Raw genomic sequence first — 21,254 nt, forward strand, 5'->3', positions numbered from 1 at the left:
TATCACACCTTCCTCATCATTACCTCATGATAATTTTTCATCTTTTTCCAATCTAGGGTTTTGATTTTGCATGATATGTGCTAAATTGTTGATACATAATACACTGTTTTCATCCAACTGTTATCGTTCCCCCGGTAACCAAGTCTGACCAACCCAGCGTGGGTATGTTTAAGACAACGTAGTTTGAGTAGATCTTGGCTAGGGCCACCGTTTAGATGATGTGACATTGGATCACTCAAAAAGAAAGTCACTATTCAAAAAATATTAATAATAAACAGCCGTTTATTTGATTATTTCATATCCCATTTTTGAAATCTTTATTGAATGTTGGAACAAAAAATTTGAAGATAAAAGAAGTTTTATCAATGCAGAAAACAGTTTATTTACAGGATGCTTGCTTTCAATTGATTGATGGAACACAAATTTTGGTTTGTAATCGCAAATTGGCTGCTGGTTGGATCTGAGTATGTACCATATGAGAATAGATGAGTTTGTCAAACTGTTTTTAAGACTTTATTTTTTAAACTGAAAAATATAAGGCATTTAATTCACATAAAAAATTATCCCTCCTTTTCAGTTATAATAATTAAACCTAATTAATGTGCATTTGTGTATATATATATTTTTTTTGAAAGAGTCTATTCTTTTTTTTTTTGAACGGCAACATCTATATATAAATATAGAGCCCAGCAAGAAGCTGGAATTTCACGATTACAAAAGTTCCAAAATTTCAAACTCCACCCATTTCTCCCATGCAAGGGCTTTTAGGTTGGATCGATAAGTACACCAAACATATACATCCTCTTTAATATTTTCTACTATTCTCTTAACTGGAACGAAGTTGCCGTCGAAAACCATAGCGTTTCTTGCCTCCCATAGTCTCCAAATTGTTGCAAGGGCCGCTACATTTATTATTTTCTTCCATCTCCTCGATCCGATTTGGGATTGCATATACACCAAAATTTCCTTCACCGACTCAGCCGCAACAGGGAATTGGATGTCGATCCACCGACATACATGCCACCAAGTTGTTCTTGCCCATAAGCATCCCACGAGTATATGATTCGTATCCTCATTGTACAGGCCGCATCGATCACACACCAAGTTTTCGAAGTTGCATCCCCTATTCGTTAATGCGATTTTGCTAGCTATTTTTCCTTCTATTGCTCGCCATGCTAGATAATTTACTTTCAAAGGCGCCCACGAATTCCAGACAAAATGTTGTTCCGTCCTTGTTGCATTTTGCATACCTGCAAGTTCCATTCTGACTGCTTTAACGGAGTATCCTTCATTGAAGTCATTCGCCCATTTCCACACATCCCTTTTTTCTGTGATCTTCACTTGCTGAAGTATGCCCATCAATTCTCCAATCTCTCTCCATTCTTGGTCTGAACATGGATTCTTCACCCAAAGCCAGCCCCACCTAACCGATCCACTTTCCTTTGACCCGTATGAGTTGATCGTCCCATTTTTGTCCTGCGCCAACCGATATACCGCTGGGAATTTGTTGCTATCATTTATATCCGATGTGGTAGTTTTATTACTAAGGGTACGCTATACCCACACCCTTTGCTTGCTAATCTCACACCGTTTTTCAAATGCCGTTTTGAGAATTCGATGAACAACCTTTGTGGGAATAGCAGCCTAGCAGGCAGGGGCGGATCTACCTCTTAGCAAGGGGTAACCCACGTTGTCCCTTAACGCTCCGACGATAGTGTGAATTTTGGGAAAAAATTGACGTTTCTTCGATTTCGTTACCCTTTTTCTTTGAAACGTTGCCACTATAAAGATTTTCTAGATCCGCCACTGCTAGCAGGACCCTTAAATAAAATAGTCAAGTGACTTATTTACCGTTCAAGTTAAAATTTTAACCATTATAGATCATCACGACCAATGAAAATATCACGATGTCTCGAAAGATACTTTTACATAAATATTTCTCACTTTTATGTCAAATAATCTTCTTTTGCGATCATTTTATGCCAAAAGGAACTTTTGCTTCATATATATAGCGCAAACCGATCGTATCACACTACATGTCATGATAAGGTGGTGCGAAGTCATGTTTTGTAAGCGCAAATTCGCCGGTGTAAAAGTAGAACCACAAGTTGCCTAGCTCACATAACCATGGACAATAGAAATGTTACAATGTCTCAAAAGGTACTTTTGTGCAAATATCTCTCACTTCTATGTCAAAACAATGTTCCTTTTGCAGTTATTTTATGCCAAAAAATAACTTTTGCTTCATAGGGTGTAAACCGATCGTATCACACTACATGTCATGACAAGGTGGTGCGACCACATGTTTTGTAAACGCAAAAGAAATTTTGTCCGTGTTATAAAGGAGAACCACGGGTTGCCTAGCTATTATTTTCTCTTAAATTAAAAAACTCAAAATGATAATTGAAGTACTAAAATGGGTGAGGGGCTGTTTGGTAGCCTCTTAATGACCATTCAGATGCTATCTCTTAATGGTTTAAAACCTCTGAATGAATAAGAGGTAACCTCAAGTCTGAATGGTTAAGAGGTAATCTCTGAATTGTAAATCATCACATGTCACATTCTTCTACCTTCTCATTGGTAAAATTCGTAATGGTTCCATTAAGAGGTAGCCTCTTAATGACCATTCAGAGGCTACCAAACAACCCCTGACTATTTTGTTGAAAATAGGAGATGATATTTATTATTATTATTATTATTATTATTATTATTATTATTATTATTATTATTATTATTATTATTATTAATCCCCGTGCTCCAAATCATAAAAAATGTAAATAAATAATGTATCCAGTACTTTTTCCCGACAATTATGACAAACAACGTGGAGGTTACTGATATGTGCATTAATTTGAGTGGATTTATTTCAATAAAGAAATAAAATTAGAAGTTAATCTGATTTATAGGTTTCGTATGTTATACATGTTTTAAAAAAGTTTTAGAAATTTAAATACTAAAAAACACTACTAGAAAACTGCCTACTTTGTGACAGCCAAATTTGTAGCAAATTTGTAGGAAATGGGTCTTATCTACAGATTTGCTACAAAAAGTTTCGTGCAAAATAAGCTTGTCGAAAATAAGGTTAGCTACAAAATTTCACACAAATTTTCGACAAAAATCTATCGTCGCAAACGTTGCCACAAAATACCTACAAACCAGTTTTTTATGTTTTTCCTACAATTCTTCCACAATTATGCCTATCTTTGTATTTTATTTTGTGATATTTTACTTTTAAAATTAATAACACTAATGAGAAAAATTATCCATAATTACGAATAATCATTTTTATTTTGCGACAAAATTCTTACAAAATTATAAAACTTTCTCTTAACAGTTTGCTACAAATTTCCTACAAATAAAAAAATATATTTTTTAATGTTGCTACAAATTTCCTACAACTTAAAGATGGTTTTTTTTTAAGTTTTGTGACAAAATTCCTACAAACAAAAAAAAAACAAAATTTAAAGGTTACGACAAAATTCCTACGAACCAAAAAAACAAAATTTAAAGGTTATGACAAAATTCCTACAAACCAAAAAAGATGGTTGCTACAAATTACCTACAACTCAGAAAAAAATCCTGCAGCTATTTGCTACAGATTTGTGACAAACTGTAACAAATTAAAGAAATTAAATAAAACCGAATTTTATGAAAAAATGCAGCAAAATTACTATTATATTCCAAAAATAATTGCAGCAAAATTCTATAACATTCCAAAAATATTAAAGCAACATTCCCAAACATTCCAAAAATTTTAAAACATTCCAAAATGCACAAAAAATCCTAATTAAAAGCACTAATCCGACCTTTAACATTCCAATACTTAACAAGACGAGAGTTTTTACTTATTTCCGATGTTTTTCAGCTTGTCTTCCATAGTTTTTTGCCATGCCGCTTGGTCGGCCCGCTCTTTTTCGCGCACTTGTTGAAATTGTTCGAAACGGGATTCTGTGTTTTGTCAGGCCTCTCGTTCTCTTTCTAATTCCGCTTGAACTTTTTGAAGCTAAAAGTTGTACAACAAGATATAATTAATACATATTAACAAAACATAGTGTCAAAATTCACATATCATTTAACAATAATACAATATTCAAATATCGTATTAATGTTAAATGCCTTAGATCAAACCTATTATCATCTAGTGAATAACACTATTTCCTACTTATTTACATCTGTTCTATTTCAAAATGGCCATACCCAACCCGCTAATCTCATAAAGACCAACAGTTTCGACCCGCACCAATATCACCCATTTTGACTCACAACCCAACCCGCTAGTTTTGTCATCCAAAAATAAGGGAAAATCGTTAAGGCCATGTGAAATTTCACGCATTCATAATGTAAAATGTACCAACGAGTTGTGTCACTTTGTTACATACTTACATTTTATTTCATAATTCACGTATGTATGTGTATATAGATGTATATGTGTATATATATATATATAGAAAATAAAATTTAAACCGAACCCATCTTGACACGTGACCCAACCCATTTTGACCCGAACCCTTCTTGACATGTGACCCAACCCAACCCGCCAATATCAGCAAACAACAAACCCGTATCAGCAAACTCATACTTCCTATTTAAAACCTAATACAAACCTCAAAACCACTGCCATATATGAAACAACAATCTACCTTCAATACAATGTACTCAATTAATTAAAAACAAAATCTAGGTCCATAACATGTTCTCTAAGTGTGTTCTCAATGTAGCGTACAAGATACTTAACAATTAGGCATAAACTATTAGCTTAACAATTAGGGGCAAAAATATTCCCTCAAAATCAATAGTCTCTCAACAATTAGGCGTAAACTATTACCTTCACTAACAGGTATGTCCTAAAAATGTTGACCATATCTAAAATAACAAGAACAATAATGATACCTCATGCGACTGTCGGGGTATCATCGTATGACCCGCAAGTTCTGGAAGATGGTTTTCTAATCACCACAAAAACAGGATCAGAAGATCCTATGCCGAATATCTTACGACCCTTACACTCAAGAAGCAGACTCGACTACACGGCTAAACCATCGCAATCCTTGTCCCCATACAACTTTTTTACTTGTAACGTGTACGCGGCCTATAATTTTATCAAATTAATATTTTCAACCGGTAAAAGTGATACAATAACTATAAATAAATGATAAAAGAGAGCTTACATATGAACATTTTGCACGGTTGGTAACAAACTCTAATGAATCAAAATCATTTTCGCTCATCTCCTGATCTTGTAACACTTTTTGCACTTCTTAGTGGCGTGGGTCTGTAAGAATACTTTCTTGTATCCAACTGTTTTACCCGCTTGTTTGTCCTACATACAAAGGAGTAATGTAAATTGTAAGTGTTGAATGTAAAGATATTTACTAAAATATATATATAGGAAATAAAAAATAAAAACATATTATTCAATTCCTTACAGCCACATTCGTTTCCATTTCTCAAGGGGCATCCCATCAGGTAGAAATTCACATAGGATATCAAAACTGTATCCTTTATCCGGTACTTTACGCTTTGCATCCGTAGCTTTATCTTTCCACTAAGATCAAGATCGATAACAATGTCACTATCAATGTGTTTCCCTTATGCAACTTGCTTTATCTTTCCACCACAAAGACCACAACCACCATCACTACCACCACCATGAGCATAATTATCTTTACTACCATTCTTAATGTATGCACCCTGCATATAGAACAAGAAGGATCAGATAGATAATATAAGATTGACAAACCCTATGATAGAAAATAATATACAATGTAAGTACAAAATGATAAATCTCAAATAATAATAAGTATACAACAAGAAGCTACTAATGAACATGCTATTATTAGGCTTTTCCCTGTCTAATAAAAGATGGGTGATGTCCATACAAGGAGAGGGCCATCATATTTGAAAGATACTATGTCATTTTCTTCATTAATAAATGACTGATTTAAGCGTTGAAGTGGTAACCTTCTAGAAAGATGTTAATTTTCTTCATTTTATAGACATGATAGACATTTGAATGTGAATTTGAAACCTCCTTAAAGTACTTTACTGAAAAGAATGTTAAACGTCAATAAAATTTGAAGTATTATTTCACATGATCATTAACTAAACATCAACCAACAGCCCATTTCCCCTCATCCTGCCATTTTACAATAGCAAATTTGACCACTAACTTATACAACACCACTAGAATTTGAAGTAAAGGAGAAATGGGGGATCCATGAAAATATACAGCACTGCCTTTTATGGGCAAAAGTTAAAATTTAAAGACTTTGTGGGGAACTGGACAACTAGGAAGATACGGGATCTTTAAGTTCATACTAAAGGGTGGGTATTTAACTCCGTTTGATGCAACTATTAAGTTAATAAGTTCATACTTGTAGTAATTATGGAGTATAAACCAGCGTTACCTTAGTTTTTGCACATATATATAGTCTCAAAGATACATACGTGACTCTGACTCATGTGGTTATCTAAAAAAGGGGACAAATATACATGGATGACTTAGACTGTGGGGTATGGTGGGGCGTGAGTTGGGGGCATGGTGCGACACGTGGAGTATGAGGCACCCAAGACCAAAAGTCAATTTCAAAGGGGTATGGTGGGGCGTGGCTAGTGCTCTTGGCCAATGAGGTTCCGCCATGTCATGTGGGTAGCCCCACCCAACGCCCGGTCTGAATCCCACGCCAGACGGGCCACGCCGAAACCCAAGCCCACCCGGGGTGGTGACTTGGGCGTTTGTAGTGTAGTTAGTTTAGAAGGTGTAACATGTTGAATAATCTTTAGATACATGCACCTTTTCTTGGGACAAATTAGAAGTCAAAGCAACAAAATAAGTTGATGAAATAAGGAAGACATTTCATGTTTGGGCAACGTGACCCATAATAACAAGTTTTCTAGATATGCATGCATTGTTTCCAAAACCAGACCGGACAGGCCAGTCGGACTAGAAAGTAGGAAGCGCCGGAGCCATCATTTGGTTGTTTGGCAAAACCGCGTGTCAACAAAACATTTTTTGTTCTTTTTTTTTTTCTGTACTTAACATGTTTCTTGGTGTATGAACTTGTATCAAGTTCATATGATATTGTATTATTTGTTATGGAATTTATTAATATTTTAAGGATACACTTGTTGTGTAAGTCTCTAAACTTTCTCCATGTGATATTATGGATGTTGATTGGTTGTTGCAAGATTGTTGACTCGTAATTTCAGTTGAATTATACAGTTTATATACAAAGTTAACGGAGTTTTTCAAAATAATTCCTCAAATTACGCCAAAATAATTCCTTCTTCAAACGTAAATCATGCCCATTTAATCACTGTAGAGAATGAAGTTTAAAATAACAATATTAATATTTATTTTTTATTAATATAGTAAGTTAGAATTAGTTAATAATACATTTTTAGAAATTATAAAACCGATATTTTGATTAAGAAATGATTGAAATTACATATAAGTTTTAAATAACTTTTCTAAATTAGGAAACATAATACAAAGGGTAAAATAAAAGAAGCACGAAAAGTAATGTTAGGCTCACAAAACTGTAATAATACAAAGGGTTTGAAAAATAATGTTAGGCTCACAAAACCGTGACAACTCAAATGTTTCGCACCCGATTACTTATTTATCAGATATACAAATTTATAGCATAATTCACTTCTCGAAATTTGATGGGGTTTTTTTCGTACCCGATTACTTATTTATCAGATATACAAATTTATAGCATAACTCACTTCTCGAAATTTGATGGAGTTTTTTTCGTACTCAAACCGGGTTTTGTCCGTTAATAGGGATGGAGCAAGGGGCAGGCCACATGCAACATGGAACCCTTGCTAAAGTTTCTCCATATTCAGGGGCATATCTTTTTCCCCCACACCTTTCACAAAACATGACTTGAATGTAATTCTAAAAAGAGATTTTTTTTTTCACAAAACAAGACTTGAACGTAATTCTAAAAAAGAGATTTTCTTTCTAAATCTATGGACAAAATAATGGCATTAAATTTATGACAGTAAGGCAAAAATTGGCAGAATTCCATCTTCATACCCAATGGTTAATTACTAATTGGCAGGTACACAACCGGTAATTACTCATAAATAATCAGAATTCCGTCTCATTGCCATCCTTGTATATTTCGGGTTGTTTGGTAACTTCTGAAGGGGTAAGTGCGAAACCAGTACGAGGTGGATGTCTGAACCATTAAGATCCAGTATAATTCTTAACCATTCAGAGAGGTAAATGTCTTACCAATTTCGATAAGAGGTCTGAACCATTTAAACGTCTGATCGCGAAACAAACAGTCTGAAACATTAAATGTTAAACCAGTAAGAGGTCTATGTCTGAACCATTAAGAGCTCGTTAAGATATGAAACAAACAACCCGTAAATCTCTAAATTTAGTAAAAAAGCATGAGAAAACATTCCATGTTATGTGATTTTAACGTTGATTTAAAAAGAAATTATGATAGTGACTATGACTAGTATCCAAATTTCAAAATAAGTCACGCTTGTTTCTTAAATAGGATTCTTTTTTCTTTGTTGTCTTCATTACACTCATGCTCAATTTTAGCAACAGTTTAACCCGTGATTTCACCTATCAACCACCCAACACTCACCCTATAAATCACCACACACCCCACCACCTTCTTCTTCACACCCAATCAAAATGGTTCACTCATACTCTTGTGCTACATTCTTCACCCTCTTCACCCTCACATTTTCCTCTTTCACTTCTGCTTTCACATCCCAACATTACTCTGATGCACTCACCAAATCCATTCTCTTTTTCGAGGGTCAACGGTCCGGCAAGTTACCCGCTAACCAACGTCTCTCATGGAGAGCCGATTCCGCCTTAAACGACGGTTCTTCTGCCAATGTACCTTTACACACTTCGTCATGTTTTAATGTTACGGTGTCCTTTAACTACAAAAATTAACACTCTCTCTCCTTTACGTTTAAACATATCAACAGTCGGTGTCATTTTGGTTCTAACCCAGTTAACTTTTCTAGTTAAATCCCCTCATGTGCATATACATGAGGATCGTATTGTCATTTAACGACATATATACCGTTTGAATTAAATAATCACTAGTTTGAATATTAGGATAGTTATTAACGTTTTATCAGTCGTTTCAACTATTTTATACATAGAAAATATTACTTACCAATATCATTTTTAATTTTTTATTATTATTTTTTATTTTTCTGTTTTACCAGGTGGACCTAGTTGGAGGGTATTATGATGCAGGGGACAATGTCAAGTTTGGACTACCTATGGCATTCACTACCACAATGCTTGCATGGAGTATCATCGAATTCGGCGATAATATGAAATCCGAATTAGGGAATGCGAAAGACGCTCTTCGTTGGAGCTCCGATTATCTCATGAAAGCGGCCACAGCCACCCCTGGCACCTTATATGTCCAGGTGAAAACGCGCGACCACCATAATGTTACATGCAAGTTTACATGTTTCTAACCATATTTTGAACAGGTGGGTGAACCTTATTCGGATCATCATTGTTGGGAGAGGCCCGAAGATATGGATACTCCGCGTAATGTATACAAAGTGTCCGCCCAAAACCCGGGGTCTGATGTCGCTGCTGAGACCGCAGCCGCACTGGCTGCTGCTTCCATTGTGTTTCAAGATTCTGATTCATCTTATTCACATAAATTGTTACAAACAGCCAAGAGTGTACGTATATGTAACAATTATTTTAAATACATTATTAAATACTAATAATAATGTATATTAATCATGTAACCAAATGTATCAGGTGTTTGATTTGGCAGACAAGTACAGAGGTTCATACAGCGACTCGCTTGGTTCGGTTGTCTGCCCGTTTTACTGTTCGTACTCCGGATACAATGTAAGATACATGAGATAATTACATGCCCACAACATGTTTTTTTCGAGTTACTAACGTTTGAACTTGACGAATTTAGGATGAATTGTTGTGGGGCGCAGCGTGGATCCATAAAGCGTCACAGGACGCTTCGTATTTATCCTACATTCAATCAAACGGACACGTTATGGGTTCGGATGATGATGATTTTTCCTTCAGTTGGGATGATAAACGCGCTGCGACCAAAGTTCTTCTCGCAAAAGGCTTTATCGTGAACAATATTGGTGAGCTTCAGGCGTATAAACAACACTCGGATAACTACATTTGTTCATTGATTCCAGGATCACCGAATTCACAAGCGCAATATACACCCGGTGGGTTGTTTTATAAACAAGGCCAGAGCAATCTCCAGTACGTTACAACCTCCTCGTTCCTTTTGCTAACGTATGGCAAGTATCTAGACTCGAATGGTGGTCACGCTTCTTGTGGGTCGTCGATGGTGACATCAGAGACGCTTATAACACAAGCGAAGAAGCAGATCGACTACATATTGGGTGATAACCCGATGAAAATGTCGTATATGGTTGGATTTGGGGACAAATACCCAACGCGAATCCACCATAGGGGATCATCTGTACCATCTGTTCATGATCATCCTGACCGCATATCATGTGACGCTGGACATCAGTACTTTAACTCCCAATCGCCTAACCCGAATATACTTGTGGGCGCGATTGTGGGGGGCCCGGATAGTAATGATAACTATGGGGATGATCGGGGCAATTATAGCGAATCGGAACCGGCTACTTATATTAATGCTCCGTTTGTGGGGGCTGCAGCTTTCTTCTCAGGACATTGAATAAAGGTTTGATGTTAACCATAGGATGTTTGAGGATTGTGAGATGTTAGTTAGTAGTTATGGCATGTATGATCCCATATCCTTGGGTAGTTATTAGTTAAGCTTTTGTAGCAGTGTTAACTTGTTGGTTGGTGAATTAAAAAAAAGTTGCATCGTTATCGTCCCCACACCGTCGAGGTCCGGCAACGGACGCTACACCGTGCCCCCCCCCCCCCCCGCGCGTCCCGGCGTCTCCGTCTCTTCTTCGCCGTTTGAGACGGTCCAAAAAGTGGGGCCCATCATTAAAGAATTCGACCGTTAATAAAAAATAAAATTTCCAAATTTTGAATAATACCAAACAGTCAGATTTTTTTAAATATATATATTTACCTTCCATTTTTACTTTCAATCACCAAATTCACCCCAAAATTTCATCTCTCTCTCACATAATTTTTATAAACCTTCTTCTACTATTTTATAAACCTTCTTCCACTATAAACCTTTTTACACTTTTTCATGGATCCGTTCAACAACCCGGACAACCCGAACACTCCTAACAACCCGAATAATCCCAACAATCCGACCCAACTTAATGTTTTCTCGGTTCCGGGATATTATCCGATGCGAGAACCGAACCAATTCTCGCAATATTCATCGAACGCGTTTGCCTCATTCCAACACTCGTCTTTATGGACCAAGGCCCGTATCGAGATGTCGACTCGGTCTCCTCAAAGTGGCGGAAAATGAACTCGTCCATCAATAGGTTTTGCGAGGAATATAATAAATTATATACAAGTGACCGTCGTAGCGGGTGGAACGACGACGATGTGTTCAAAATGGCGTTGGAAAAGTATAAGGACAAGAATGGTAATACCAACTTTCCTCACGTTCGCGCGTGGATGGTTGTAAAAGACGAACCAAAATATAGGCCTATTCCCAACGAGGTGGCGATCGCGAAACGTCAAAAAACATCGGAAACGGGAACCGGATCGTCCAACGGGCCGAGACAAAACAAAGAAGGAGCGGGCCAAGGGAAAAGAAAAGGAAAAGGTGGACCCGAACATGGTTGAGTTTATGGAACACTTAAAAATGTATAACGACGTCTCGGCCCAAAAGTCAAAGGCGAAGGAGCGGGCCGTCGAAGAAAAAAGTCGTGTGTCACGACCCCCGACCCACCTTGGACGGAATCGGGAGTCGCGAGCAGCCAAGCGGTACCGGTGGTTATTTTTGAAAACATTGCAGCGGAAATTTTATCAGGACCGTGAGTTAGGAAAAATATCAGAGTTTAGAAAACACTGGATTTTATTTAAATAGATGGAATAATTCCATGTTTGACAAAGGTAGTTTTTTTAATAAGGGATAAACCCAAAAACAATATTTCTTAAGTTGATTTAATTAATAAAATAAGCCACTTCTTGAAGTCCTTCAGTGCCGGATCCAATCCTTACTCCAATCTACTGTAATTACCTGAAACGCGTTTTAAAAAGGTTTTGTCAGAAGGGAAATACTGAGTGAATCATTCATTTTACTGAAAATGACGCATTTGCTATAATTCACAGTATTAAGAGCGATTACAATGGCTTCTATCTTATTTTTATCTGGCGCTCTGTCACAATGGTGACGATGGTCATACCACTATTAGGTCAATGAACCCAAATAGTGATGATTATCCCTAGTAGGTCAATGAACCTTACTGGTAGAAAATTAGTAATGTGCACAATACCCCACTAGCCAGTGATTCAAGATAACCACGACTTAATCCCTGTAATTATAACACTTTGAAAATAATTTGGAGTATTGTAAAACAGTTGATAAAAAGAGAATGACTCACAGTATAAGAATGCAGTATTGATTTAACAAGCTTCTTGATTCTACATCTTCTGATAATTAAGCGTATACTTTATTGTTCTGGATCTTCTGATGTTTTAATAGCTTGTTTAATTGTAAGTGTGTGGCTGGTAGTTAAACATATAGTTTAACAGAATGGAATACGTATTTGTGTAAAACCCAAATCAAACCTTAACGGTAGTCACGAGCTTCGAACCTTAACAGAATTCACAAAGTATAGTACTTTGGCATCCGTTTAACGAACTCACAAAGTATAGTACTTTGGCATCTATTTAACGAACTCACAAAGTATAACACTTTGGATTCCGTTTACCGAAATTCACAAAGTACAACACTTTGGCATTCGTTAGTTGATTCCTGAATCAATCGGACAGAACATCGGTTTGGTGATTATTGGTTAGAACACCAACGTATAGAGAGAAGAATAGAAGAAATGAGCAAAGGAAAATGAATTCCTAAGCTTCCTATTTATAGGTAAGAAGTATGAAAGTTCTAGTAAGTTTCCTTTGTGTTTCTAGGAAATTACCTATAACTTTTCTAGGAAGTTACCTATACATCTTCTAGGAAGCTTCCATATTTACTTATATCTATCCTCTTACACCTTCCTAGCACCTTCCTTTGATATTATCTATTAGATATATATATATATATATATTTATATATATATATTTATTTATTTAGGTGTTTAATAAATTTTACTTAGCTGATTAATTAATCTTACTTGGCTTAATTAATCTTGCTTAATCTTAATTAATCGTACTTAGCTTAATTAATCTAGCTTAGCTTAATTAATCTTGCTTAACTAACTAATCATACTTAATCTTATTTAACAGATTAATTAATCCACTCAGTTAACTTAACTGCTAAGTTTATTTAATTATTAAGTATTCTAGCAGTTCCCTGATTACGAGTTCTAATTTCTAGACACAATGGAACTCGTATTAGTGTATTAACTCAATTCAACTTTAACGATAATCACGAGATAGAAACCCTCATAACGAATGACAAAGTGTGATACTTAAACATCCAGCGGATTCGCAACGAATGACAGAGTATAGCCCGAGTTCGGGCGACACTCAAACATCCTGTCGGAATCACGACGAACGACAAAGTATAACCCGAGTTTGAGTAGCACTTAAACATCCATCGGATAGTTTCAATCGATCGGATAAGGTATCGTACCAGTGATCAGAGTTATTACCCTAATAACGGGCAGAGTTTAGGGATTTAGAGGGTATAATCCTGAGCTATTATTTACAAAAATAAAAGCTGACGGAAAGAAAAGAATTGAACAGCGATCGAGTTAATACCCGGCATCGTAGCAGCATCCTGCTATACTAATTAGTGATTTGGAGACTATTTCGGCTATAACTCGACGTATACAACGAGAATTTACGTCGTTTTAACTTCTGATTTCAAGTCCCAAGGTCTGCTATTTATACACCAAAATTGACATGCTTACGGACCGTAAGACTATTCCCTTACGGTCCGTAAGGGACACCTAAGGGTCATAGGGTTGCCACGCGTGGGACTAGGCCTGCTGAGTTGATAAATTCAAAAATTTTGATTTTGACAACGAGTTAAGAGGATAATCGTCAAGTAGGGAATACCCCCCTGAGTTTTAGGGGCCCTGATCCTGATTCCGATTGTTCTGAAAATTTTAGGGTTTATGCAGAATCACTTGGGTGTCTCACTTAGGGTTTCCTTATTGGATAATTATCATACTAAGTATTAATTTTAGTAAGAGTTGTTACATCGTGTATCGGAAGAAAAGTTACGCGAGAAGGTCCGATTGGCGAATGAGAAAATCCGAATTTCCGATGAAAAAATTCGGCTCAAGGAATGGGAAATAATATCGATGAATGTCGAGGACGAACCCGAGCCGAAACGTTCGATGTTGAAAAAATTACAACACGACATCATGAAAAAACATCAAATTATTTAATTCTATGTTTATTTTTATTAAGTCTTTGGTTTTTTTTAAGTTTATGTTTTTTTTTATGTTTATGTAATGTGGATTTAATATTAATGAAAATATTTTGTTAGTATATTTGTTAAATGTTAAAAAAATAGAATACTAAAATAAATAAAAAAAACATAAAAAGTGGTGGAGGACTATGACTAGGACCATCCTACCATGCCCTCTAGTTTTGGAGGATGGACCATCTTTGGGAGGAATATGACGTGGCGCCTACGTGGCGGATCATCCTCCAAGGATGGTCCATCACCATACCTTGTAGTCTTACATCCTTCACGTACTAAAAATCTCAAGTTTGTCCGCCTACGCTGGGTCAGTTCAACTTTTTAAGAGGCCCAAAGCGAAATAAAAATTTTGAAGCCCTTTTCAGTCTTTTGATTGTTATAAGCCATACAAATCTAAAACAACTATATATAGTGGTTTGCTTGCGTAAGAAACCAAAAAATCTAAAACAATTAGTTTACACTTTACTTGTACTGATAACGTTTTTACTATTCAACCTTTATGAATGTTTAATAAAAAAACTAGGATTTTCTCACCGTGCGTTGTGACATGGAATCTTCGTATGAACTAAACGGTATGATGTTGCAATATATAAGTGTAACAACAAAAAAACAAATTAAAACGTAACAATTAGAAGAAAAAAACTGTGACATGGTGTTTTCATTCTTGTTCAGTTTTAGGTTAATTGAGAAAATCAAAAATTGAGCTTGAATATATGATGCATGGAGGAAATTAGAAGTAATATGATGTCTAGGGTTAAACCCTAGATGATTCCTGTAAAAACCTTGCATCATACTTGTATACTTGTAGGGTTTGTGATCACCATTGTAAGTGATTAATGAAATTGTAGAAATTAGATAAACACTAGGATTATGATTTGCTATTCTAGTGAAAACTGAATTTAGGTGTTAAATTCAGAAAGTTTGATGTTAAAAATGTGTAAATGGCCTAATTGAAGTGAATGAAGTTGAAAATAACATGTCAAGAACCTAGTAATGATTATGTAAAAATCTGACCAGCTAGGTGTTTGTTAAAACGCCTAAGTGAGGAATAAAATGTTAAAGATCGGACAAAAATGCAGATTTGAATATCATAATGAATTGTCCGTTGTTCGTTATAAAAGAGTTCTAAATTGGTTGTGAATGGAACTCTTTAGGTAAAGAATCCGGATCGTCAAGTGGACAAGCCGGAGGTGATACACGCTTGAAGGGTGCAAGGTACGCGACCTATGGTTTCGTTACATTATGTTATATATTTATTCTAGTTAGTTGTTATGGAATATAGTCAAACAAGAAAACCCGTTAAGTCACGGAAGTGACAACGTTGTGGAACTTGTAAACAAATGGGTCAAATAAACAAGAGACAAATTATAGGCCAACTGCTTTTGAAATGATATTTTTATGCAAATCGTGTTGATAAACGCGTCCGTAATTAAATTACGGTCGCCTCGGAAAAAGAATCGGCTAAAACGGACGCCCGAGTCAAAAGTTATGTCGATTTAAAGTTTGGAATTGAGAAAAAGGGTGCTGGGCTGATTTGTAGCTCCAGCCAAGAAACATTCTATCAAAATCTGACCGTAGCTCTATGCCACGGCCAAACCAGATCACCGTCGCGCGACGCCACGGTGGTGGCGGGCCGCGACGGCCGGCTCTTATCTCCGTCGCACGGCGCGACCATCCCAAAACGAGAGATTTTGTTGTTTTTGACATGTTTAAGCACATAACTTGTTTACACTTGATTTTTAAAGTGTCAAAACTAATCATTTTCATTGTTTTGACCATAGGTGATGGTGGATCTAATCCGGATGGCGATCAAGCAATTATCAAGAATCGAACACACTAAACGAAGCTTCCGCACTTGATCTATTTTGTTTTAAGTACTATGTAAACACTTGAAGTCATGTCTTGAATGTTTAATTGTAGGGTTATAACTTGAATATTATGATCATGAATGGTCTTAAAAACATGAAAACATTTTGTAAACTCGAATTTTTTGTACTAAATGCATGTGATATATTATTAATTCGGTTATTTTAAGAAGAGTCTTACAAGTTGGTAATCAGAGCTAAGGGTTGTCAATAAAGTGTGTTAGGTTCAAGCTTGATCAAGCATCCGGTAAGAGTTAATTGTTTTAAGTAGATTTTGTGAATATAGAAATGAAACATGAACTGACATGCACGAAAAGAGTGTGTAAACTCACTCAAACACGGGAAGTGCATTAAACAAGAACGGTTGAAACAAATCATGAACTTGATTAAACCAAAACAAGTAAATCATATGTTCTAAATGAAATGTTTAACTGTTGATGTAAACATTTCAGTATTAAAGATGGCGGATAAAGGTAATGATGATGCGGTGCCAAAAGTCACCGAGCAAATGAGAGAAGTGATTGCCGAGGAGGTTGGAAAGGCAATCGAAAATAGTTTGTCTGGTTTTGTCGATAAGATTCAAAACACGGTTCTGTCGGTAGTGGATGAGAGAATCAAGAAATTGGAAGATAGTGTCAATCTAGCGAAGGAAAAGTCCGGAGGACGAAAGCCTTGTTCATACAAGGAGTTCATGGCGTGCAAACCGCCAGTCTATAATGGGGAGGTAGACCCAATAGTATGCCAGCGATGGCTAAGCGATATAGAGGGAGTATTTGAGAGGACTCATTGTGATGAAGATGAATACATGGCCTATGGTACGGGTCAATTAAGGGGTCAAGCGAAAGACTGGTGAGATAACAAAAAGAAAGAAATTGGAAGTGAAGCGGCAAACCGCCAGTCTATAATGGGGACGTGCCCATTTAATCACTATAGAGAAGAAGTTGAAAATAACAATATTAATATTATTTTTTTCTTAATATCGTAAGTTAGAATTAGTTAATAATAAAGATTTAGAAATTATAAAACGATATTTTGATTAAGACATGATTGAAATTACATATAAGGAAGTTTTAAATAACTTTTCTAAATTAGGAAACATAATACAAAGGGTGAAATAAAAGAAACATGAAAAAAATGTTAGATTCACAAAACTGTGACAGCTGAAATATGTCGCACCCGATTACTTATTTATCAGATATACAAATTTATAACATAACCCACTTCTCAAAATTTAAGGGGTTTTTTTTTCGGACTCGAACGGTCGAACCGGGTTTTGTCTGTTCATAGGGATGGAGCAAGGGGCAGGGCACATGCAACATGAAACCCTTGCTAAAGTTTCTCCATATTCAGGGCCATATCTTTTTCCCCCACACCTTTCACAAAACAAGACTTGAATGTAATTTTAAAAAGAGATTTTTTTTTTTCTTTCTAAATTTATGGAGAAAATAATAGCATTATATTTATGAAATTAAGGCAAAAATTGGCAGAATTCCATCTTCATACCCAATAGTCTGTTACGATACCCAATGGTTAATTACTCAACAGTTACACAACCGTTAATTACTCAAAAATTATGGGAATTTCGTATCATTGCCATCCTTGTATATATGTAGGCAACTTTTGAATTGGTAAGTGTTGAACTATTAAGTTCTAAACCATTAAGAGCCAGTATAATGGTTAACCATTCAGAGAGGCAAATGTCTGACTAATTTAGATAAGATGTCTTACCCGTTCAGACATATGCTCACAAAACAAACTGTTTGAACCAGTAAGAGGCTTGAACTATCAGGAGTCCGTTAAACCGTTAAAAGCTGAAAAAAAAACAACCCTAAATCTCTAAATTTAGTAAAATGAGAGCATGAGAAAACATTCCATGTTATGTGATTTTAACGTTGATTTAAAAAGAAATTAAGGATGATAGTGATATTGACTCGTATCCAAATTTCGAAACAAGTCACGGTTGTTTCTTAAATAGGATTCTTTCCTTTTCGTTTGTTGTCTTCATTACACTCATGCTCAATTTTAGCAGTAGTTAAACCCGTGATTTCACTTATCAACCACCCAACACTCACCCTATTGTAAGATTAACAAATTCCTTGATCCTTTAGAATGATACAAAGACAAGATATATACAATACAGAGAGCAATTTACGGTTTCTATTCTAGGTAAACTACCAATTATAATAAATGGGAAATAACTAAAATATTCACACAATATTTGCACTAATATATGCCAATAATATCTTTGGGATACTATCGGCCAACACCTATAAATCACACCCCAACTCCTTCTTCTTCACACCCAATCAAAATGGTTCACTCATACTCTTGTGCTACATTCTTCACCCTCTTCACCCTCACATTTTCCTCTTTCACTTCTGCTTTCACATCCCAACATTACTCTGATGCACTCACCAAATCCATTCTCTTTTTCGAGGGTCAACGGTCCGGCAAGTTACCCACTAACCAACGTCTCTCATGGAGAGCCGATTCCGCCTTAAACGACGGCTCTTCTGCCAATGTACCTTTACACACTTCGTCATGTTTTAATGTTTCATTAGACGGTGTCCTTTAACTATAAAAATTACACTCTCTCTCCTTTACGTTTAAACATATCAATAGTCGGTGTCCTTTCCTTCAAACGGAGTTAACTTTTCTAGTTAAATCCCCTCATGTGCATATCACATGAGGATAGTATTGTCATTTAACCACATATATTCCGTTTGAGTTAAATAATCACTAGTTTGAATATTAGGATAGTTATTAACGCTTTATCAGTTGTTTCAACTATTTTATACACAGAAAATATTATTTACCAATATCGTTTTTATTATTTTATCAGGTGGACCTAGTTGGAGGGTATTATGATGCAGGTGACAATGTCAAGTTTGGACTACCTATGGCATTCACTACCACAATGCTTGCATGGAGTATCATCGAATTCGGCGATAATATGAAAGGCGAATTAGATAACGCGAAAGACGCTCTTCGTTGGAGCTCCGATTATCTCATGAAAGCGGCCACAGCCACCCCTGGCACCTTATATGTCCAGGTGAAAATGCGCGACCACCATAATGTTACATGCAAGTTTACATGTTTCTAACCCTATTTTGAACAGGTGGGTGAACCTTATTCGGATCATCAGTGTTGGGAGAGGCCTGAAGATATGGATACACCGCGTAATGTATACAAAGTGTCCGCTCAAAACCCGGGGTCTGATGTGGCTGCAGAGACCGCAGCCGCACTGGCTGCTGCTTCCATTGTGTTTCAAGATTCTGATTCAGCATATTCACATAAATTACTACAAACAGCCAAGAGTGTATGTATATGTAACATTTATTTCAAATACATTATTAAATACTAATAATAATGTATACTAATTATGTAACCAAATGTATCAGGTGTTTGATTTGGCAGACAAGTATAGAGGCTCATACACCGACTCGCTTAGTTCGGTTGTTTGCCCGTTTTACTGTTCGTACTCCGGATACAATGTAAGATACATGATATAATTACATGCCCACAACATGTTTTTTCGAGTTACTAACGTTTGAACTTAACGAATTTAGGATGAATTGTTGTGGGGCGCAGCGTGGATCTATAGAGCGTCACAGGACGCTTCGTATTTATCCTACATTCAATCAAACGGACACGTTATGGGTGCGTATGATGATGTTTTTTCCTTCAGTTGGGATGATAAACGCGCTGCAACCAAAGTTCTCCTCGCAAAAGGCTTTATCGTAGACAATATTGGCGAACTTCAGGCGTATAAACAACATTCGGATAACTACATTTGTTCATTGATTCCAGGATCACCGAATTCGCAAGCGCAATATACACCAGGCGGGATGTTTTACTATAAACAAGGCCAAGGCCAGAGCAATCTCCAGTACGTTACAACCTCCTCGTTCCTTTTGCTAACATACGCCAAGTATCTAGACTCAAACGGTGGTCACGCTTCTTGTGGGTCGTCGATGGTTACATCAGAGACGCTTATAACACAAGCGAAGAAGCAGATCGACTACATATTGGGTGATAACCCGATGAAAATGTCGTATATGGTTGGATTTGGGGACAAATACCCAACGCGAATCCACCATAGGGGATCATCTGTACCATCTGTTCATGATCATCCTGACCGCATATCCTGTGACGCTGGACATCAGTACTTAAACTCCCAATCGCCTAACCCGAATATACTTGTGGGCGCGATTGTGGGGGGCCCGGATAGTAACGATAACTATGGCGATGAACGGGGCAATTATAGCCAATCGGAACCGGCTACTTATATTAATGCTCCGTTTGTTGGGGCTGCAGCTTTCTTCTCAGGACATTGAATAAAGGTTTGATGTTAACCATAGGATGTTTGAGGATTCTGAGATGTTAGTTAGTAGTTATGGCATGTATGATCCCATATCCTTGGGTAGTTATTAGTTAAGCTTTTGTAGCAGTGTTAACTTGTTGGTTGGTGAACTAAAAGAAAGTTGCATCGTTATTGTGTAATATTAAAGTTTGAAAAATCACATGACTGGCAATGTTAAGAAGAAAATAAATCAAATCATCCCCATCCTCTTTCCCATAATAAACCCTTACTTTTTCTATTTCCATTTTCATCTCCAAAATGTAACAACAAAAAACAAATTAAAATGTAACAATTAGAAGAAAAAACCGTGACGTGCTGTAGCGACCCAAATGAACGAACAAAAAATGGTGGTGGTGATGTGATGTTGCGCCCATATTCATAAAAACTCATATGCTTATTTTGTTTTTATTACTAAAAAAACTTACAAACGAAAGTTATATTAGGAAAATAAAATTATTGGGTCAAAAATATATGTTATTTATGGTATAAGGGTTCTAAGGAATTTAATTAAATTTT

General features: G+C 36.3%; 3 protein-coding genes and 1 long non-coding RNA gene across 4 annotated transcripts; 2 read left to right on the forward strand and 2 right to left on the reverse strand.

The window, feature by feature from the left end:
- Positions 1-711: 711 nt before the first annotated feature.
- LOC110944308 lies at positions 712-1,359 on the reverse strand. The gene has a single exon (XM_022185971.1). The coding sequence runs from the start codon at positions 1,357-1,359 to the stop codon at positions 712-714; it is 648 nt and encodes a 215-aa protein (XP_022041663.1).
- Positions 1,360-4,776: 3,417 nt separating this feature from the next.
- Positions 4,777-6,480, reverse strand: LOC110863695. Its single transcript, XR_002549294.2, has 3 exons — positions 5,427-6,480; positions 5,169-5,320; positions 4,777-5,089 (listed from the first exon to the last, which is right to left on the reverse strand). It is a non-coding gene; the product is annotated as an uncharacterized LOC110863695 (long non-coding RNA).
- Positions 6,481-8,654: 2,174 nt separating this feature from the next.
- On the forward strand, positions 8,655-10,863 carry LOC110864490 (endoglucanase 1). Its single transcript, XM_022113566.2, has 5 exons — positions 8,655-8,872; positions 9,214-9,423; positions 9,490-9,690; positions 9,773-9,865; positions 9,942-10,863. The coding sequence occupies exons 1-5, from the start codon at positions 8,663-8,665 to the stop codon at positions 10,698-10,700; spliced, it is 1,473 nt and encodes a 490-aa protein (XP_021969258.1). The 5' UTR covers positions 8,655-8,662; the 3' UTR covers positions 10,701-10,863.
- Positions 10,864-18,654: 7,791 nt separating this feature from the next.
- LOC110864489 (endoglucanase 1) lies at positions 18,655-20,878 on the forward strand. The gene is made up of 5 exons (XM_022113565.2): positions 18,655-18,896; positions 19,218-19,427; positions 19,494-19,694; positions 19,777-19,869; positions 19,945-20,878. Exons 1-5 carry the CDS (start codon positions 18,687-18,689, stop codon positions 20,710-20,712), a joined length of 1,482 nt encoding a protein of 493 aa, XP_021969257.1. The 5' UTR covers positions 18,655-18,686; the 3' UTR covers positions 20,713-20,878.
- Positions 20,879-21,254: the final 376 nt, after the last annotated feature.

This window comes from Helianthus annuus, chromosome 6 (assembly GCF_002127325.2).
Source record: "Helianthus annuus cultivar XRQ/B chromosome 6, HanXRQr2.0-SUNRISE, whole genome shotgun sequence".
Taxonomy (NCBI): Eukaryota; Viridiplantae; Streptophyta; class Magnoliopsida; order Asterales; family Asteraceae; genus Helianthus; species Helianthus annuus.

Excerpts from the sequence above, each read along its gene's own strand:
- LOC110944308 (XM_022185971.1), bottom strand. The coding sequence starts at position 1,359 with ATGGGCATACTTCAGCAAGTGAAGATCACAGAAAAAAGGGATGTGTGG.
- LOC110864490 (XM_022113566.2), top strand. The coding sequence starts at position 8,663 with ATGGTTCACTCATACTCTTGTGCTACATTCTTCACCCTCTTCACCCTC. Across the intron at positions 8,873-9,213 it reads ACGACGGTTCTTCTGCCAAT|GTGGACCTAGTTGGAGGGTA; the intron begins GTACCTTTACAC and ends CTGTTTTACCAG. Across the intron at positions 9,691-9,772 it reads TGTTACAAACAGCCAAGAGT|GTGTTTGATTTGGCAGACAA; the intron begins GTACGTATATGT and ends CAAATGTATCAG.
- LOC110864489 (XM_022113565.2), top strand. The coding sequence starts at position 18,687 with ATGGTTCACTCATACTCTTGTGCTACATTCTTCACCCTCTTCACCCTC. Across the intron at positions 19,428-19,493 it reads CTGGCACCTTATATGTCCAG|GTGGGTGAACCTTATTCGGA; the intron begins GTGAAAATGCGC and ends TATTTTGAACAG. Across the intron at positions 19,870-19,944 it reads GTTCGTACTCCGGATACAAT|GATGAATTGTTGTGGGGCGC; the intron begins GTAAGATACATG and ends TAACGAATTTAG.